The sequence below is a fragment of the Corapipo altera genome, unplaced genomic scaffold (assembly GCF_003945725.1).
Source record: "Corapipo altera isolate COAL_440 unplaced genomic scaffold, ASM394572v1 193, whole genome shotgun sequence".
NCBI classification, from domain to species: Eukaryota; Metazoa; Chordata; class Aves; order Passeriformes; family Pipridae; genus Corapipo; species Corapipo altera.
In genome coordinates this window covers 199,870-218,720 of record NW_020884996.1, presented here as the reverse complement: position 1 = coordinate 218,720, position 18,851 = coordinate 199,870, and the positions used below count along the sequence as shown (strand labels likewise).

The 18,851-nt window shown below is 42.5% G+C and overlaps 1 protein-coding gene across 2 annotated transcripts in view; it reads right to left on the bottom strand.

The window, feature by feature from the left end:
- Positions 1-18,851, bottom strand: part of KDM4B (lysine demethylase 4B) — an 83,100-nt gene that overhangs the window by 44,592 nt on the left and 19,657 nt on the right. For both annotated transcript variants that reach the window (XM_027666564.1, XM_027666565.1), the window contains exons 5-7: positions 13,781-13,830; positions 9,714-9,817; positions 4,807-4,944 (exon numbers count right to left, since the gene is read on the bottom strand). In XM_027666564.1, coding sequence (XP_027522365.1) covers positions 4,807-4,944; positions 9,714-9,817; positions 13,781-13,830 — 292 coding nt within the window. The remainder of the gene's footprint in view (positions 1-4,806; positions 4,945-9,713; positions 9,818-13,780; positions 13,831-18,851) is intronic.

Here is an 18,851-nt window from a genome sequence, read left to right as displayed (position 1 = left end):
AGATCAGCAGTTCCCATCCCAGAGAGCAGCAATTCCCATCCCAGAGATCAGCAGTTCCCATCCCAGAAATCAGCAGTTCCCATCTCAGAAATCAGCAGTTCCCATCCCAGAGAGCAGCAGTTCCCATCCCAGAGAACAGCAATTCCAACCCCAGAAATCAGCAGTTCCCATTCTGGAGAACAGCAATTCCCATCCCAGAGATCAGCAGTTCCCATCCCAGAAATCAGCAATTCCCATCCCAGAGAGCAGCAATTCCCATCCCAGAGAGCAGCAATTCCCATCCCAGAAATCAGCAGTTCCCATCCCAGAGAGCAGCAGTCACCCTGGGCTGGAAAAGCCATGACTAAGCAGCATTAAAAAAGAGCATCCTTTACACCTTGCAGTAATTAAGCTCAGGTAAATTAGGCTGAGGAGAATTTAAACCTGACCTAGTCTGGTTAAAATAAAGTGTCTGAAACCCCCCCAGTTCAGTGCTCAGGGTTAGGCCAAGCTCTGAGCAGGAGGGAGCTGAGGTGCCTGAAGCCACCACTGTCCCCAACCCTGTCCCATTCCCTGTGAGCAACGTCCTGAACAGTTTATAATATATAATATATAATATAAAATATAAAATATATAACAACAGTATATAAGTCTGGATTTAAACCCAGCCTCTCACATGCCCTTTCTCAAGGGCAGGACATCCAGAAGGGCCAGGTACCTGCTGACACCCATCCATCTGCTCCAGCAGCATCCCAAGGACTGGAATCCTGGAAACCTCCAGGTATTTATTCTGCTGACAGAACTCTCAGTGTTCTCCCCTCATTAACAAAAATCATGACCAGAACATCCCAGTCAGTCCTTCAGAACTCAGAAAATAACTCATAACACAAAGCTTCAAGACTGTCCCTAAAAAAAAATAACCATCTCCTTTCCACCTCAGCAGGAAAAAGCCTGTAAAAATTCCCTTTTATTGCACAGAATCAGTGCTTTGCCCAGAGTGAGGTATTAGGGGTGTTTACAAATAACATGAGAAAATAAGTGGGGAAAAAAGGTGGAAGATTTTGTACAACAGCAACTTTGTCTGACAAAAATAAACCATGGAAATGTTATTCCATAATAGATTTTTTTTTAATGTATTCTAAGCTTAAAAGGTCTAATTAGAGTAAAAGAGCAATTCTGAATGTCTGACAAAAATAAACTATGGAAATGCTATTTCATAATAGATTTTTTTAATGTGTTCTAAGCTCAAAAAGGTCTAATTAGAGTCAGTTAAGGCACAGACACAAAGTGATGCAAAAATACAATTCTGATGTCTCTTATTTTGGGGAGCAATTTTACAGTATTACCAAACAGTTTCTGCAAAAAAAAACACCTCACAAATTTTATTTTCTTGGGAAATATTGATGTTTTACTAAGATCTGAATAGCAAGAAGAAAGCTTCAATTTTCCATGGGAAATTCTATGCCAGACAACTTCAAATCACAGATATTCACATATAAATTCGAGATTATTTCAATAGTGTATATATATATATATATATATATATATTAAAAAAAACAAGGGAGGAGAAGGTTTAGAAGCAATAAGCCATGTAAAAGAGCACAGGCTGAGATCCAAAAGGTCCCTGTTTTGAAGATGCCTTTGTAGATCAGGAAAATCCAAATGGAAAAGTCTTGTTTTCCCCTTCCCTAAATGACTGAGCAGCAGAGCAGGGAGGGTTTTATGGGAATACTGCCTGGGATGAGATAAAGGCTACTTATTTCAGAACCTAAAATGTAAGATTTGGGAAGGAAGGGCAACTTGACCCTATTTTATATGAAATAGATAATTCCAGCAGTATCCCTGGAGCAAACAGGAGGTAAATGAAGGTATGGAAGTGTTGACAGGAACCCAGAAATTATCCAGGAATGTCTGTGCAGGAATTGTTCCCCTCCCATTCACTTATTTCCAGTCCAGTTTGCAAAAGAAATTGAAAAGCTGACCTGGGAACTTGAATTTCTGCTCAAATTGTACCAAAATTGTATAAAAAGAAAGGAGCTTTTTGTACAGCAGGAGATTTAGAGGCCACCTCGACTTGGGGAAGGACACTTTAGTGAACATCTTGGGTTTAAAAGGGTTGTAAGGTCAAAGACACAGCTTCCGAAATCCTCTGTGGTGGCATCCAAGAGTCTTCAGAAACTAAAAAGCAGGAATGCAGAAAGGAATGCAGGTTCAGGGTGCAAAACTAAAAAGAAATAATTAGTTCCCCACAAACTCTGCAGCCATTGCTATTTTTTAGCTAATACTGACAACTGGTTTACAACTGGAGCAGAACCAGTGCCTCAGAAGCTGATCTTTCCACTTCAGGCTGGTTATTCTGTATTTTTTACAGCCTGGGCAGGTTCTCTGTGGTCAGAACATTCCACCCATCTGGCAGGGAATTAGCACAGTTTCTCCAAGGTGAGCCATTCCCTCCCTCTCTCTCACCACACCACTGACATGCATCGCTCTCAGTAGAGCAGAATCCAAATTTCCTCCCCAGGATAATGTCCAGGAGAACAGTACAAGTGGTTAATTACCAACCTTGCCTTGTCACCAATCTCAGGAGTGCTGGCAGGACAAGAGAGCTGAGCTGATCACCCAAGGAATGGAGGGAATCACCTCCAGCCAGCTGGTTTAGTGCAGGAACAGCAGGTTCCTGCAGAGCTTTGCCCAGCTGAGACTCCCCAAGAACTTGATCAAGGGGTGTATGACCAGGAAAAAACCAAATCTGCTGGATGTGAGCAAGGATAATCCAATTGTGCCTGAGAGCACAGAAATCACACACTGGAGGATCACAGAAATCACACACTGGAAGATCACAGAATCCCAGAATGCTTTGGCTTGGAAGGGACCTTAAAAAGGGACATTACACTTGTAATATCTCTCCTTCGCTTCTTTTCCTTCTATCAACTCAGCTTGAGTCTGTAACTTTTGTAATGCAGCCTAATGCTTTCTTGTTCTTCTAAAATAAGCAGATTTGATTGTTTTATTGGGTTCTTAAAGCCCATCCAGTCCCACCCCCTGCCATGGGCAGGGACACCTTCCACCAGCCCAGGTTGTTCCAAACCCTGTCCAGCCTGGCCTTGGACACTTCCAGGGATGGGTCTTCCATTTGAATTTGTTCTGGAGTTAAAGGAAGGGTAAGAAAAACCTTAAACCGTAAGAAAAAACCTTAAACTCAAAAAACAGCCAAGCAAACTTGGTTTAGAAATGTAAAGAATGGTTTTTGTGTGCCGTGACCTTGTCTGGCAGGTTTATCTGCAGCCAACGGTCCTGGTATTACACCCCAGAAAATGGGGTTTTATCAGGGAAATTCGGGCAGCCCCTTCACTACAGCAGCTCCAGCTCAAATATTAAAAGCAATTTTGGGTTCAGCCATGTGTTCCCAAACAAAGTGACATTTGGGAAGTGCAGTTTTAGATGGAGCCTCCGTGCTCACATTGTCGAGCAGCGGGGCGTGAAATTACTGAACAAGCAGCAGCGAGAGCTCTGAGCAAAGCTGGGCAGAGGAAGGGGAAGCGTGGAAGGAGATGCCCAATTTATTCCCTCTGCACTCAGTGCCACTTGTCTGTTCTGAGCTTTCTGGCTAATATTGCTCAAATCACGTGTTAATTAACCCTTGGGTAGCTGGGTGTTGTGCTCCTGGTGAGGTGTGAGTGTTGTCACACTCTGAGGGCAAAAGGTTTGTTTAAATCTCGTTTGGAGTTAAACAGGGGCTTAAGGAAATACCAGCTGAGGGTGGAAAGTGGAGCTGCCTGGTGTTTGTGGGGAGAGAATTCATGGAGAGTTCTTCCCTGGGAGGGTGGTGAGGCCCTGGGACAGATTATCCAGGGGAGTTGTGGACTCCCAATCCCTGGAAGTGTCCAAGGCCAGGCTGGACAGGGCTTGGAATAACCTGGGCTGGTGGAAGGTGTCCCTGCCCATGGCAGGGGGTGGGACTGGATGGGCTTTAAGGACTCAATAAAACAATCAAATCTGCTTATTTTAGAAGAACAAGAAAGCATTAGGCTGCATTACAAAAGTTACAGACTCAAGCTGAGTTGATAGAAGAAAAAGAAGTGAAGGAGAGATATTACAAGTGCCATTCTAGGGGGAAAACTGAGTCTTTCTTTCTGCAAAGGAACATCTAAGGCAATTTTCAAGTGCCACCCCTTCTCCATTCATTTCTCTTTTGCCCAAAGACTGTGTGGAACTGATCCCAAATTTAAAACCTCACAGATTCATTGAATGAGCTTTGCTGATCAGTTATTCTCCAGACTCCAAAATGGGAGAATGCACGAGGTGTGTTGTTGCAAAACCAAAGTAACAAAACATTACAGAAATTTGCCCTAATGAGAAATAACCACATATTTCAGCCTGACTCTCCTCTCCAAATGCAACTTGAGTGCACAGATTAGAGGAATTCAGGTATTTTCAGAATGTTATTACCATAGTCTTATTAAAGGTTAAAAGTATTTCCAGCTTATTCCTTCCCCTCCAGTGTGCACCTAATGAGTTGTACTCGGTTATATCAGTCACCTCACTCACTGTGAAATGCAGTTTGGCTGCATCAGAAAACTAATTCTGAATTACCAATCTCCAAAGCACCTGCTCACAAGGTGTTGGTAACACCCAGCAGCTCAGAAACTCCTCACTACACCCTCAGAATGACAGGAACCACCAAAAGGAATAAAACAGCCACAGGGGACGGTGACAGAGCACATCACAGTGGCACTTCCCATTTTGTCCTGAAGTCTCCCTCTCTCATTCCTCCGTATTTCATGAGCTGGGGGGTTTAAATAACACTTCATCCCAACTGACACCTACTTGGGTTGCCATTTTTCCATAGTCAATCCATCTCAAAGTGGCAAAGTTGGTGGACTCAGCACAGTTGAAGCCGTGGTTGAAGCCGGCGTGGTATCCATAAGGAAATGTGATCATGAACTCTCCAGCTTCCTGGGTGATCTGGAAAACAAAGACAAAAGGAGGAGACATCCCACAGGTCAGTTAATGTACAGAACAGAGATCTGTTAAAAATTCCACCAGTTAAATCTCTTTCTTTCAGTCGGAAGGTCAGCAGGACAGTCATTGCCAGCTCCCGGTTAAACCTGGAATAATTCCTGGACAACTGCAAAAATACTGAAGCATTTCTCCTAAAGAAAAAGCCCAGAACAGTGCATGGAAAGGGCACAAGCTCTGAACTATTTACACCCACAGGTTCTAGTTAAAAGGCTCTCAGGCTGCAGCATTCCAAGAGATCAATAAATCCTCAGACTGTGACCACTTTGGCTCATGGCAGGTCCAAACCCACACTCCCACCACCAGGCCAGAGGAGCCAAGAACTCTGGATTTTCCTCCTCTGAACAGCAGAGTCCTACTGAAGCACCTCCTGCCTTTCACTGGATTTATTCCCCCCCTCACACTTATCAGCCTCACTCCCATCTGTTCACCCAAAAGTCAAACACCTTAAAAATTACAGCCCATCATTTGTCTGCTTTGGAAGTTGTCCAGAGAAGCTGTGGCTGCTCCATCCCTGGAAGTCTCCAAGGCCAGGTTGGAGCAATCTGGGATGGTGGAAGGTGTCCCTGCCCATGGCAGGGGTGGAACTAAATGGTCTGTAAGGTCCCTTCCAACCCAAACCATTCTGTGATTCTACTTTATTAAAATTAAACAACAATAAGCATTATGGCCATCATTAAAAAGGCTTAAACTCTACAGCTGGAACCAGAGGCCAAATAAATTTGTGATGCTTCTAAAAAAAATCCTCTTTTTACATCTTATGCAGAGAAGCCATTGGGGAAACAAAGAATTTAATTGTAAAATACGAGTTTGGAATGACTCCTGAGGGCAAACTGGATGCACCAGAGTGGGCTGGGAGCAGCTCCCCAGCTCAGCAGGTGTGTGACAGCACCTCCCTTTCCATGGATTAGCAGAGAGGCAAAGCTTGACCTTCCCTGCCTTTCCCACCCAGAAGTGCTGACAGACCTTTCACAGCAGCCACATGCCAGGCAATTCCATTTGGATCCCTTCCCACCAGCCAGAACTCACAGCCCAGGAGCTCGGAGATTCCAAAGGACTTGCACTTCCAAACACAAGGATGGGCCCAAATGGGAAAGGGAAACAGAGGGAAGTTCAAACACTTTTCACTTGGCTGGGCCAACATCTAAACTTGCTGATGTCGTTAACATTCATAGAATAATTTAAAAAATAGGTACTAAAATCTGCTGTGACAACACAGGAATCTCCTGCAGGATTTCTGGATGAGTTGCTCGAGTCCAGCCTTCACCCAGAGCATCCCCCCATCCATCCCCTCCATAAATCCCAGCAGAGCTACAACTGTAACTCCAAAAGACACAAAGATTATGTTTCTGTCAGTAAATCTCCATCCTGGTGTCTTCATTTCGAGCCCACAGTGTGTGTCAGCCCTGGCACTGCTGTCAACATTAGCCCACAATAAATTAGAAAGCCCTCAAAATGATGGATAGGCCATGCAGAAAAGTAATAACTAGTGAAGGAGAGCCAGCACAAACTGCCACTCATGGAGAAAGCCCCAAATTTACTGACTCCTGCAAGCTCTTGAGGAATAAATGGAGAAATCAATAGGAGATTACAGAAATACACATTTTTAATTATTAAAAAGCCCTCGCATTGATCTGGTTCTTTTTTTTTTTCCAGAACACCATTATAGAGATTTATAAATGCTGCCTATTCACTTCATTGAAATCTGCCAAGAATTCAGATGGAGGGATCCTATCTCTATTCCCAGGGAAAAAAAATGCCACTTGTTCCCTGTTTGTGAATAACAGTGATCCTCCTCCAAAAGCTCCTATTTCAGGACAGGAAGCTTCAGACACAGGTTGCTCAAACTGAAGAGATCTCCACCTTTTTACACCTAAAAACAGCTTTCCAGGGCAGTAATTATCATAAAAACACATTATAAATCAGGATTAGGAGTTATATTTAAGTAAGATGCTATAATAATTATATTTAATATATTTAAGTGACATGCTACAATAATTTTATGTAAGTATATGTAAGGAACATGGTATAATAATTAATATTTAAGACATTTGCTTTAAAAAAAAAAGTTTGGTGTTGACATTAATATTGTCCTCTGTGTACACTAGTCTCTCCTTTATTTTGGTAAAAAATAGGAAGACAAAAAGCAGATTTTTAGCATTAAGACAACTACTTATACTCAGCATGAAGGAGACACCAGCCATCAATCTGCAAACATCCTTCATGGCACAAACACAATATTCAGAGAGGGACACCTCACTCAGCAGGTGAAGACTTTTTACCAAGCAATAAATTAGCAACTCCCTTATTTAAACCACTTTGTAGCCCATCCCTATCAAACACAGCTCAGCAAAGATGCCTTGGAATAAGTTTGGAAGGAAAGTTTTTCTTTCTATTGCCTTTTTTTACAAACTCCTTTGCTGCCCCTGCTTGGTTATTGATCAGAAATCACTTAGTGGTTATATTTATATATAAATATAAAATTACTAGTCAGTGCTACTTTCCTCAGACAGATGGAAAAACAAACATACAATAATGTTTATTCTGGAGAAAAATCTGCCCACCTACAGCACACAAACATTTTAAGTCCTGCAAGAACTTCCTTTCCTTTCTGACCTCTGGCACAGACAAGATCCTCAAATTAGATATTTTCATTATTATTTTCAACTCTGTGGAGCAGGTACCTGTATTTCCCCCCTTGGGAATCAGGTTCCACTGGTGGAATTACAGGAAAAAATGGTTTGTTGTTCTCCATGAACAATTTAGTATCAACTAACTAGGCCAAGTCCAGGCACTGATGTTGAACCAGAAGCACCACACTGGTCCATGGAAGCTCATCTGATGAGCCAGATGATCCCATTTCAAATTTAATTCATCATAACCCCCCACCAGGAAAAATCAAACAGTCCCTGGAGCAGTGAATTGAATGAATTCATAGGTTTTTTTATGCTATAGAAGAGCCAAGATCATTTACTTCTACCTCAAAGAATCAGCAGGCTCAGCAAAGAGGTCTCAGGTGGATTAACTCTGACTAAACTATGCCTAAAAAACATAATTAACAGAATGTGAGAGTTCTTGGAAAAATCTGGCCATATAGAGGTGATGATGGAAAAGGGATGGGGAAGGGTAGAGAGGGACTTCGGACAAGGGCTGGAGGGACAGGACACAGGGAATGGCTCCAAAGTGAAAGAGGGGAAATTTAGATGGGATACTGGGAAGGAATTCCTCCCTGGGAGGGTGGGGAGGGGCTGGGATGGAATTCCCAGAGAAGTTGTGGCTGCCCCAGCCCTGGAAGGGTCCAAGGCCAGGCTGGAGAAGGGAAGGCTCCAGGGAGAGCTGAGAGCCCCTTCCAGGGCCTAAAGGGGCTCCAGGAGAGCTGGAGAGGGACTTGGGACAAGGGATGGAGGGACAGGACACAGGGAATGGCTTCAAAGTGAAAGAGGGGAAATTTAAATGGGATACTGGGAAGGAATTCCCCCGAGAGGGTGGGGAGGCCCTGGCACAGGTTGCCCAGAGAAGCTGTGGCTGCTCCTGGATCCCTGGGAGTATCCAAGGCCAGGTTGGAGCAACCTGGGATAGTGGGAGGTGCCCCTGCCCATGGTAGGGGGTGGCACTGGATGGGTTTTAAGATCCTTCCAACCCAAACCACTGTGGGATTCTGTGAGATCAGTTTGGCCCAGGAATTCTTTGACACTTCCCACATCCCAAGGCAGGCCGGGCTCCGTGTGCCGGGAACACGCAGCACAGCAGAGGTTTGACTGATCCTGCCCAGATACAAATCCCTGTAAGCCTGGCTGAGGAGATTTACTTCAGAAGACTTTAAGAATAAGTACATTAAAACGATCATACCAAACAAACATGACCCCTCAGCTGAAAAAAAGAGGGTTTAAGAGACTCAGGGATCCTTCCAGGCTTAGAGCACTTACACAACAGGGAACCAGCACGTCCAGTTTGGGCTCCTGCTGCATCCACAAGGAAAAAAATAAGTGTTCCTGACTCACCAAAGAGCTTTGCTGCCTCGAGCACAAGTCCTCTGAGGAGAGGCTGAGGGAGCTGGGGCTGTTCAGCCTGGAGAAGAGGAGGCTCAGGGGAGACCTCCTCACTCTCTGCAACTCCCTGACAGGAGGGGGGAGCCAGGGGGGGTTGGTCTCTTTTCCCAGGGAACCATCAGCAAGACAAGAGGGCTCGGTCTGAAGCTGTGCCAGGGGAGGTTTAGGTTGGAGATTAGGAAGAATTTCTTTCCAGAGAGGGTGTTCAGCCATTGGAATGGGCTGCCCAGGGAAGTGGGGGATTCTCCATCCCTGGAGGTTTTTAAGATGAGACTGGATGTGGCATCAGTGCCATGGGCTGGGAACCACAGCGGGGTTGGATCAAGGGTTGGACTTGATGATCTCAGAGGTCCCTTCCAACCCAGCTGATTCTGTGATTCTATGATTGATAAGCCAGAACATCTGGATTAGCCTGTCCCTTCCTACCTGAGAGGCTCCTGAATTGCCAGAGTTTGTTCAGTGGAAGCTTTTTTTCACTTCACGGTGTCTCAGCCAAAAACCCAAATGCTCCTTTCCTGGTTTGAACCAACAGGATACACTCAGCATAACAATGCACTTAGAAATCAAACCAATTTCTCCCCAGGGAATTTTTCCCCCAAAAGAGAGGTGCTGTGCCCTGTGCACCCCAACAAGCTGCCAGTGTGTTCCCTGCATCCCTGGACGTACCCGGTCGAAGGGAATCCCGTATTTCTTCAGGATGGAGGGAGAAATGAGGGTCATCTTGTGACGGAGGAAAGCATCACATCCCTGAGAGCTTCCTGGGAAAAATCCTGTGGAGACATTTAAAGGAGGAATATCACTACAGGGGTGTTATATCTGATGGATTTGTTAAGCAGAGATGAGCTGATAAATTGAAATCTGCCTTATTCATACAGATAAAACAAAAGCAAATGAGCAAGATGTCAGGAATTAGCATGTTTTTTAAAATATTGCATAAGTTTTGTGACAAAAACTTTCATGGAGATACCAAAATCATAGAAACATGGAATATCCTGAGTCGGAAGGGACCCACAAGGACTGAGTCCAATTCCTGGCCCTGCACAGGACACCCCAACAATCCCCCTCTGCCCCTGAGAGCGTTGACCTAAGCCTGAATTCCCTTCAAAATGAGAGTTTGCATCTAAGTCTTCTCTGTCTGGGTATAAGTATCTTGGCCAAAATATCAGTAAAACCCTGAAAATTAAGAAACATAACCTGTCTCTCTTAGATTTTGGTTGGTACCCCAAACCCTGACCCCTTTTTTTCTGAATACAGACCAGGAAAAAGTCCCAGCCTGCACCATCTACTCCAAGCACTCCCACACTATTTTTATACCTCCTCTGGTGGGCTGCTGGAATATTCTTGGGCAAGTAATACAATTTGTTAGATTCCAAAGCAATCTGCCCTACAGACCACTCCCTGAAGGGAAAAATCAGCATGTAAATGTTAATATTCAGGGAAAAGAAAGGAAATAAAACATCTCCCTCCCAGGCAGTGGTGGGGACACGTTCAGTGGTCACTGAGAAGTGGCAGAGACAGCAGGACCTGACCCAGCCAGAACCTCAGCACCATCAAAGCTCACCTCAGTTACAGGATCCACAACCCCAAATAATTAAGAATACTAAAAATGGTGGTAAAAACTGAATAAATGCCAACAAATGAACCCCCATTTTCTTCAAGATCACGTTTTTTTCCCCCCCAAGTGGGTGACTCAGTGACAAGTTGTGTGTTTGCAGGGATTCAAACCCATCACCATTTAGGAAAATAAATAAGCCAAGCTCTGGAAACAAAAGTAATTGATGAGACATAATGGGAAGGGTTTCAGAAAGAGAAAAGGATTACTGGATTCCAGGTTTTCTCAACATTTTCGTACTAAAAGCATTTCAATTAAAATTATGACTGTCTGCTACCCAGTCTGTCCTTCCTCTCTGCAGTCCCTCTTTTTAATGCACAGTTTAAGTGGCTCTCATTAAAGCCACTAATAAAGAAGCCCATTTTAAGTGATTAGCACCAATAACATGGCAACACATTACCATGCTCTCTGTGGGCTCCACAGCTCTCCCAGTGAGCCCATTTACAGCTCAGCTATTCATTTTCCATATTAATTGCACACTCATTTCTCCAGAGTAAACTTCTCCCTGGTACAGCCCATGGATGTGGAGGACAGAGGGAATGGTCAGGGAGCAAAATTGCCTCCTTGGAGCTGTAAAATATCCCCCATCCCACCTCCCAAAGGGCCAGAAAACTAAAATAAAGACCAGATCATTGATAATTTCCCTCTGGTTTTACGGCACAAACCGTCCAAAAATCGATCATCCGTAAAAATTAGTTACAAACAGCAAGAAACTCATTATTAATTCTGTCAGAGCTGGAGGGGGATTTCAGAGCCTGTAGAACACAAGTCCTCTGGATTGACTGACTTCTCAGAAAAATCACTTTTTTATCTATTAAAACCTGGCAAAAGACTGAACTGTAGCTTTGAAATGCATCATTTCTCAGCAGACAGTTCTAATATTATTTGTTTTTAGGGATCAAAGAGTTCAGTGCACAGGAAAACAACACTGCCCTGCCCTAGGAAATTCATACCCAGTTGTTCTACATTTATCCCACACAATCAGTTGAACCCCTTGGCACTCTCTCCTTATAAAATTATTTTTAAAATTCTATTATTTTGTTCTATTATCTTATTATTTTTATTTTATTATTATATTTATTACTTTTATTCTATTATTTTATTATTTTTATTCCATTTTTTATTTATTCTTTTTATTTGATTATTCTTATTCTTTGTATTCTATTTTATTGTATTTATTCTTTTTATTCTCTTATTTTATTATTTTTATTTTATTATTATATTTATTCTTTTTATTCTATTATTTTTATTCTTTGTATTCTATTTTATTATATTTATTCTTTTTATTCTCTTATTTTATTATTTTATTTTATTATTATATTTATTTTTTAATCGATTATTTTTATTCTTTGTATTCAATTTTATTATATTTATAATTTTTATTCTATTTTCTATCCCATTATTTTATTTTATGTTTATTTTATTATTATTTATTATGTTTATTTTTATGTTTATTTTTTAATTATTTATGTTTAATTTTTAATTTTTATTCTTACAGTTTTAATTTTTATTTATTATTATTAAAATTATTTTCATTATTTATTTATTATTTTATTAAATAAAATTATAACTTTTATTTACATTTTATTTATTAATAATATTCTCATTAATTTAAATTATTTAATTTATTTATTATTTTTACTTTTTATTTAATTCATTTATTAATAAATTCGATTTGATTCAATCAAATGTCAGACTCTCAGCAGGAAATAGCATTACACTGAATTTGCTTATTTGCTGGAAAATCAGTCTCAGAACTTCTTTTCTTTTGAATCCAAACAGAGTCCTCCAGATTTTCCTGCTCACTTTTCACTTCCCCACCAGGTTCAAACCATCCCCCTTCCCCTCACTGGAGATGAACCACAGAGGTTTGGAGTTAATTATTCTGGGTCAGGAGCTTTTTTTAGCTGGGCAGCTCCAAGAACGTTTGCCAAGTGAACAAAAATAGCAAGAACATCAATTAAAAAATTAAAAAATATAGATTTCTGCAGCCAGACACCTTCCCTGAAGCTTGAGAGGTGGGAGTTCAGCACAGCCCAAACTAACTCTGACCTTCCCCCTCCCCTACGTTTCCCTGTCTTTATTTTATCTTTCATTGCCTGTTTTTTTTTTTTTTAATTTGGTCTTTATTGCACCAAAAATAAAGGAGGATGAGGCTAAAATAGAAGGAAAATGAGCAAATACACAATGTGTCATTAAAGGGTGAAGGAGTAACGGGTACAGACTGAAAGAGGGGAAATTTAGGTGGGATATTAGGAAAGTTTTTGTTGTGAGGGTGGTGAGGCCCTGGCACAGGTTTGCCCAGGGAAACTGTGGCTGTCCCTGGATCCCTGGAATTGTCCAAGGCCTTGGAAAAACCTGGGATAGTGGGAGGTGTCCCTGCCCATGGCAGGGGGTGGAATGAGATGGGCTTTAGGGTCCCTTCTAACCCCTTAATATTCCATGGTGTGATGATAAAGCTGCTGCTGAATTTCTGAGCACTTCCCTAATTAAGGTTGAAAAGAATTAATAATAATAAAGTTGCTAAGGCTGCAGATGTAACATTTGGAGTGTTAGAAAAAACAGCTCCTGGCCCCCTTTGTCCCTGCAGAACCAGGAGAGCCCCGGGCTGCACTTCACACCTCTGGAACAACACAAATCCCCACTGTCCAAGAAGGTGAAGGTTTAGGTGGGATACTGGGAAGGAATTCCTGCTTGGGAGGGTGGTGGGGCCCTGGCACAGGTTGCCCAGAGCAGCTGTGGCTGCCCCATCCCTGGAAGTATCCAAGGGTTGGATGGGGCTTGGAGCAACCTGGGATTGTTGAAGATGTTCCTGGGATGGAACTGGATGAGTTTTAAGGTTCCTCCCAACCTAAACCACTCTGGAATTCTGTGATTAAACCCACTGCCCAGCCATGGAAGGGTTTGGTCTCAATGCCTCAAAACTTAAGGCTTTTCCAAGCAATTTTAGTCGGGGTCATGGTGTGGCACAAACAGAGGCTTTGAGGAAAGGAAAAGCCCCTGCCAAGGTTTTTGGCTCCACCAAGGCAGCAGGTTCCTCAAGCAGCTCTTGGCAAGAGTAAATTCTACCAGTCAGTTCAATGCCAGTTCTTTGTCAATCCCTTGAGAACTCCAAGCTCACCTTTTGCCAGACGTTCCAGCCTCTTGCCGTGTTCCGGAGGGATGGCATACCTGGGAGAGATTAACACCAATTAAACACCAAAAGCAGCAGTCTGCAATGTAAAAACCAGCTAAAGAAAAAGGCCAGGAAGGAGTGGGGGAATAACCATCAGCACAGCACAGATTGCCTGGAAATAAACCCAAATTTTATACCCCTGAAATGCATCAGGAACACACAATTCATGGGAGAAACTCTGGATTTTAATAAAACTCCTTAGAGGTGTGTTATTTTCTAAAACAGCATCACAAGATTTCACAGGGTAGGAGGAAAATCAAGGAGACAAAGTGATGGTCCAGCACTGGAAAACCAGAAATAAATCAGTATAGGGAACAGCAGGTGTGTTTTCCACTGGAAACAGATCTGCAAAAATAAAATTGTGCTGAAGATTAACAAGCAAGAAATGTTGGATGGGCTGAAAAAGGTGTGAAGGAGAGTCTGTGTGCTTTGGAATACAACCATTTTCTGTGCAAATAGTTTTCATTTTGTTCCAAAAAGTAAATATTCTTCCCCATGGCTGAAGCAGTTATGGCTCAGTCCTTTTGTCTGTGCTGCATTTTATTGGTTGATGTGAATAATGGAATTAAAACATTCAATAATTTCTCAATGAGGTGAATGAAAATGAAGGGCCTGCTGAGGAAAAACAACTTTAAAGGGTACAAAGAACAAACTTCTACACTTCTTAAAGCCAGTTTTGTAAGATTAGGGGTAAAAAGGGTGCAAAAGGATTTGGCTGCAATATTTTTGGAGTGCAAATTATTGACCATAAAACTGGAAAAACAATTAAGTGCCTGAAGTCCCAGAGGTCACAGACAAAGAGCTGTGTGTGACCATCGTGTCCAAAAACCACTTTCCTTTCTCTTCCAAAAGCTTTTAGTTCCCTCAGTGCTTTGAATATTCACAGGAGCAAAAAAAATCAGGTGAGATTTATGTGTTCAGGTTAAAAGGAGGGAAGGAAACACCCTGACAAATGATAAATACTTGAGTGTGTTTAACATGATGCCACACATAATCTTGCCAATGGAAATTTGTAAATCATTGGTTACACAGTGTAGCAAGTGAAACGTGGCTCTCCCTGCTTTTAGTGATGGGGAATTCTGAGAATTTACATTTGGGAGAATGGTATTTACTGCCAGCAATAAGTTCTCTTCAAAGAGAACAATAAAAAATGCATTATTTTTGCTATTTCCAATAAAGATGTCAAAGCCATCAGGCCTCATTACAACAAGCTGCAAACAGGATATTGCAGGGGGGAATTTGCACCATCTCAACAGCAGGTGCACACATTGCTCTGCTTAGGACAAAGCTCAAAATACACCTGAGTTGAGAGGAATTTCAGCCAACTCCTCGATTTTCAAGTCTAAAACTCGAGTCTGCAACGTAAGGAGGAGCAGATAAAAGCCATTTCTCCTGTATTACAAAATCAAAATGCACCTGCTGTGGCCTGGCAGGTTGGGAGGATAACACAGGACAGAAATCAAACACAGGGGGCTTCAAGATTTAGACATTAAGCTGATTTCAACTGATGGCTTAAAACAAAAAAATTCAGGCAAAACACTGTGTAGCCCCTAATCTTGTAAAATAATAAATGCAGCAATGGACTCCCAACATCCCCTGACCAAAGTTTGACAGTGCCTTAAATTGCATAATTATCAAACAATTCAATTCCAGTTGTGTGGGACAAAGCTGGTGGCTTTTATTTTACAAAGACCATTCATCACTTACATAAATGTGATAAAACTAATCCCGATCCAAAGCTCCTTTGTGGGATTAATGTCCCTTAAAACAGGGAAATGAGACATTCCATTCCTTCTGGGAAAAATGCTGAAGGATTGGGAAAGAACTAATTTATGGCTACAAGGCTGCTGATGATTAATGTAATATCCCCAGTCTACAATGCAACCTTCACTTAATTAGTGCCTGTAATTGGGAGTTGTAAAGATAAGATTAATTGAATCTTGAGGATGTTAAAAGTTTAATACATTGGAACATGGTTATTGTGTTATCTGAAACTGCAGCCTGCAAAAAGCCAAGCCAGGCTTTAGAGAACAGCCCGTGGAGAGACAAAGAAAAAGGACTTGCCTGGATAGAAACCAGCCAGAGAGGAGGAATTTCCAGCTTATAAAAAAGAACTATATGTAATAATAGAGAAATGAAAATAGCCCAGCACAGAGTGGTAAGAGCTGACTCCCATTTTAGAAATCCACTTTTTTTGTTTGGGCCGGGCTTTAGGAAGCTGAGCCTACCACACATCCCCCCCTTTGCACCTCTTGTAGAGGATTCACAAAATTAACAGCAGGAGAGGATTCAAAGTAGGTCAAATTGTGCTTTGAGTTCTGCTCACAGATCTGAGTGATTTACATAAAGACAGGCAATAAAGGCAGAATTTGGGCTGCTGTTTGGAGCCAGCAAGAGAAACAGAAGGCTGGGAACGTATGGCACAGACTGAGCTCCATCTACACATCAGCTGATTGATTGTGAGGCAGAACAACAATTCAAACACTCAGAATTGCTGCAGTCAAAGGAGTTGCTGCAGTTTTGGAGCAATAAATAAAATTTTTTGGGTGTCCTCCTGCTTCCAGTGGGAAAAACTGGCAGGGACAAAATCCAGCACGTGGCGGGGACAAAAGTCCTGATGTGGCTCAGCCCCCACAACTGGGGCTCAGCTCAACTGCAAAGCTTTAATTCCAGGGACAATCACCAGGCAAGAGCACATCCAAGAATTTCCTTATCAAGATGCACAGCTTTGAATACTTTAACAATATTTTTTTTGTGGTTATTTTCCTTTAAATCTCCTGGCTAAAATATTAAATGTATTTTCTCTAGAAAAATACAAAAAAACCCCTCTTCCACCCTATTAAAAATCTTGAAAAAGAAAACTAAAAAATTAAGACATGTAGAACTCCTCCCCTCCTCTGTCCCATTCAGATCACAGACAAATGCTTTCCACAAAGACAAGGGCAGAGAAGGAAAAAAATAACTTCAAAACAAGCAAAATACCACTTTTATATCAATTGGCCAAAACAGACCCAGTCTCCATGGATTGGGATGTGTCAGGACTGTTGGAATGAGAACTGCCTGAGGCTTCAGCCCCTTGGCAGGGGCAGTTTTGGGTTAGGGTTGGATCAGGTGTGGAGCAGGACTCACCTGGATGGAGAAAGGATTTTCCACTCCCCTAAGCAACCTCAAGTAAAAAGGAGTGATGGTGGCAGCATAAATATTTGAACAGCCTTTCTTAAGAACCATCTTTTTATAGATTATTTCTGCTGCAGAGAAAAGTTCTACAAGAGCCACCAGAGAAGCCAACAGTGCTGGAAACACTGACCTTGAGCCAGGGCAGAATTTGTCCCCTCCTGGTTCAACCTGGTCCCCCAGAAAAGCCAAGTTTATGTTGATAGTGCTAAAGCAGCAGCTGTTTGAGGGTAGATCAAAATTCCAAGGAACTGGGCTTGCAAACAAACCAAGGGACTAATTCCAAGGGTCAGCCTTGCAGTGGTTGACCAAGAGAAAAGGCCAAGCTCCCCCCAAAAACCTGCCACTCAGCAATCTGTGGGATTGCAGAGTGAATGATGTGCTGCTGCTCTGCCAGGGAACAGGAGATTTACAGGGTGGGGAAAGAAAAAAAGAGCTCAGGATAAAAAAAAATTACAGTTACACGACTCAAATGTCACCTCACCCCCAAGTCAACAATCTGAACGTGATATCCTGAGCCTTTCCAATTACCTTTTTCTACTTCCTACCAAAACAACACAAAGTCCCTGAAGGGGATCAAGTATCACTTGTACTCAAACAGAACTTACTGTTCTACACGAAACACTCTTCAGCTTCCAAACTCGTGTCCTGAAACATTAATTCCAGCATTTCTGCTCTCTACCTCCATCTGATTCTCTGAGTTCCTGAGTCGGGGTCAAAAGTTCAGAAGGTTTTGCCCCAAAGCTACAAATGTGTGAGAAAATTATCTCCTTGTAATGGTAGTTTGCTTTTGTTAATATGGAATTATGGAATGGTTTGGGTTGGAAGGGACCTTAAAGCCCATCCAGTTCCACCCCTGCCATGGGCAGGGACACCTCCCACCATCCCTGGTTGCTCCAACCTGGCCTTGGACACTCCCAGGGATGGGGCAGCCACAGCTTCTCTGGGCAACCTGTGCCAGGGCCTTCCACCCTCCCAGGGAGGAATTCCTTCCCAATATCCCATCTATCCCTGCCCTCTGGCAGTTTGAAACCATTCCCTGTGTCCTGCCCCTCCATCCCTTGTCCCAGTTCCCTCTCCAGCTCTTTTGGAGCCCCTTTAGGCCCTGGAAGGGGCTCTCAGGTCTCCCTGGAGCCTTCCCTTCTCCAGCCTGGCCTTGGACCCTTCCAGGGCTGGGGCAGCCACAACTTCTCTGGGAATTCCATCCCAGCCCCTCCCCACCCTCCCAGGGAAGAATTTCTCCCAAACATAACTTTAACTGGACAGTCCCCTCTTTATCCTTAACACAGAAGAAAGATCCTTCCTCTTTGCCATCATAGGATGTCATTAATAGTGTAATTTTCTTGGTGTTTTGTTTATTCCCCTGGAATGGGGCTTGATGGATGTGGATAATTATCAGACTATAAAAGCCAGCAAATGTGCTATTTTCTATTGCTTTAAATCATCAAACAAATAAAGTGTGAAACAGCATTTCTGAATACAATTTTCCCCTCTAATGGCTTAGAATTATTATCAGGAACAATGAAAATAAATAAGCAAATGTCTTGTGAGTTAAGAATTAAACAAGTGTTTCAGTAAAAGCAAGCTGACAGGCCATGCTGGGATCCAGGGATCAGTCTGGAGGCCTTTAAGGAATGATGTCACAGGGAATTCACTATGGCAGGGACAGCTTCCAGCACCAGGTGCTCCTCAGGGACCTTCCAGTCTCAGATTCTCCTCATTGCTGCTGCTTCAAAATGGAGGAAATTCAACTTTTAGCTTTCAGTGGCCAAGAAGACACGAAAAACCTGCTCCATAACAAGCTCACACCTGTTTTCTCCCTGTTTAAGAGGAATTCTTCTCA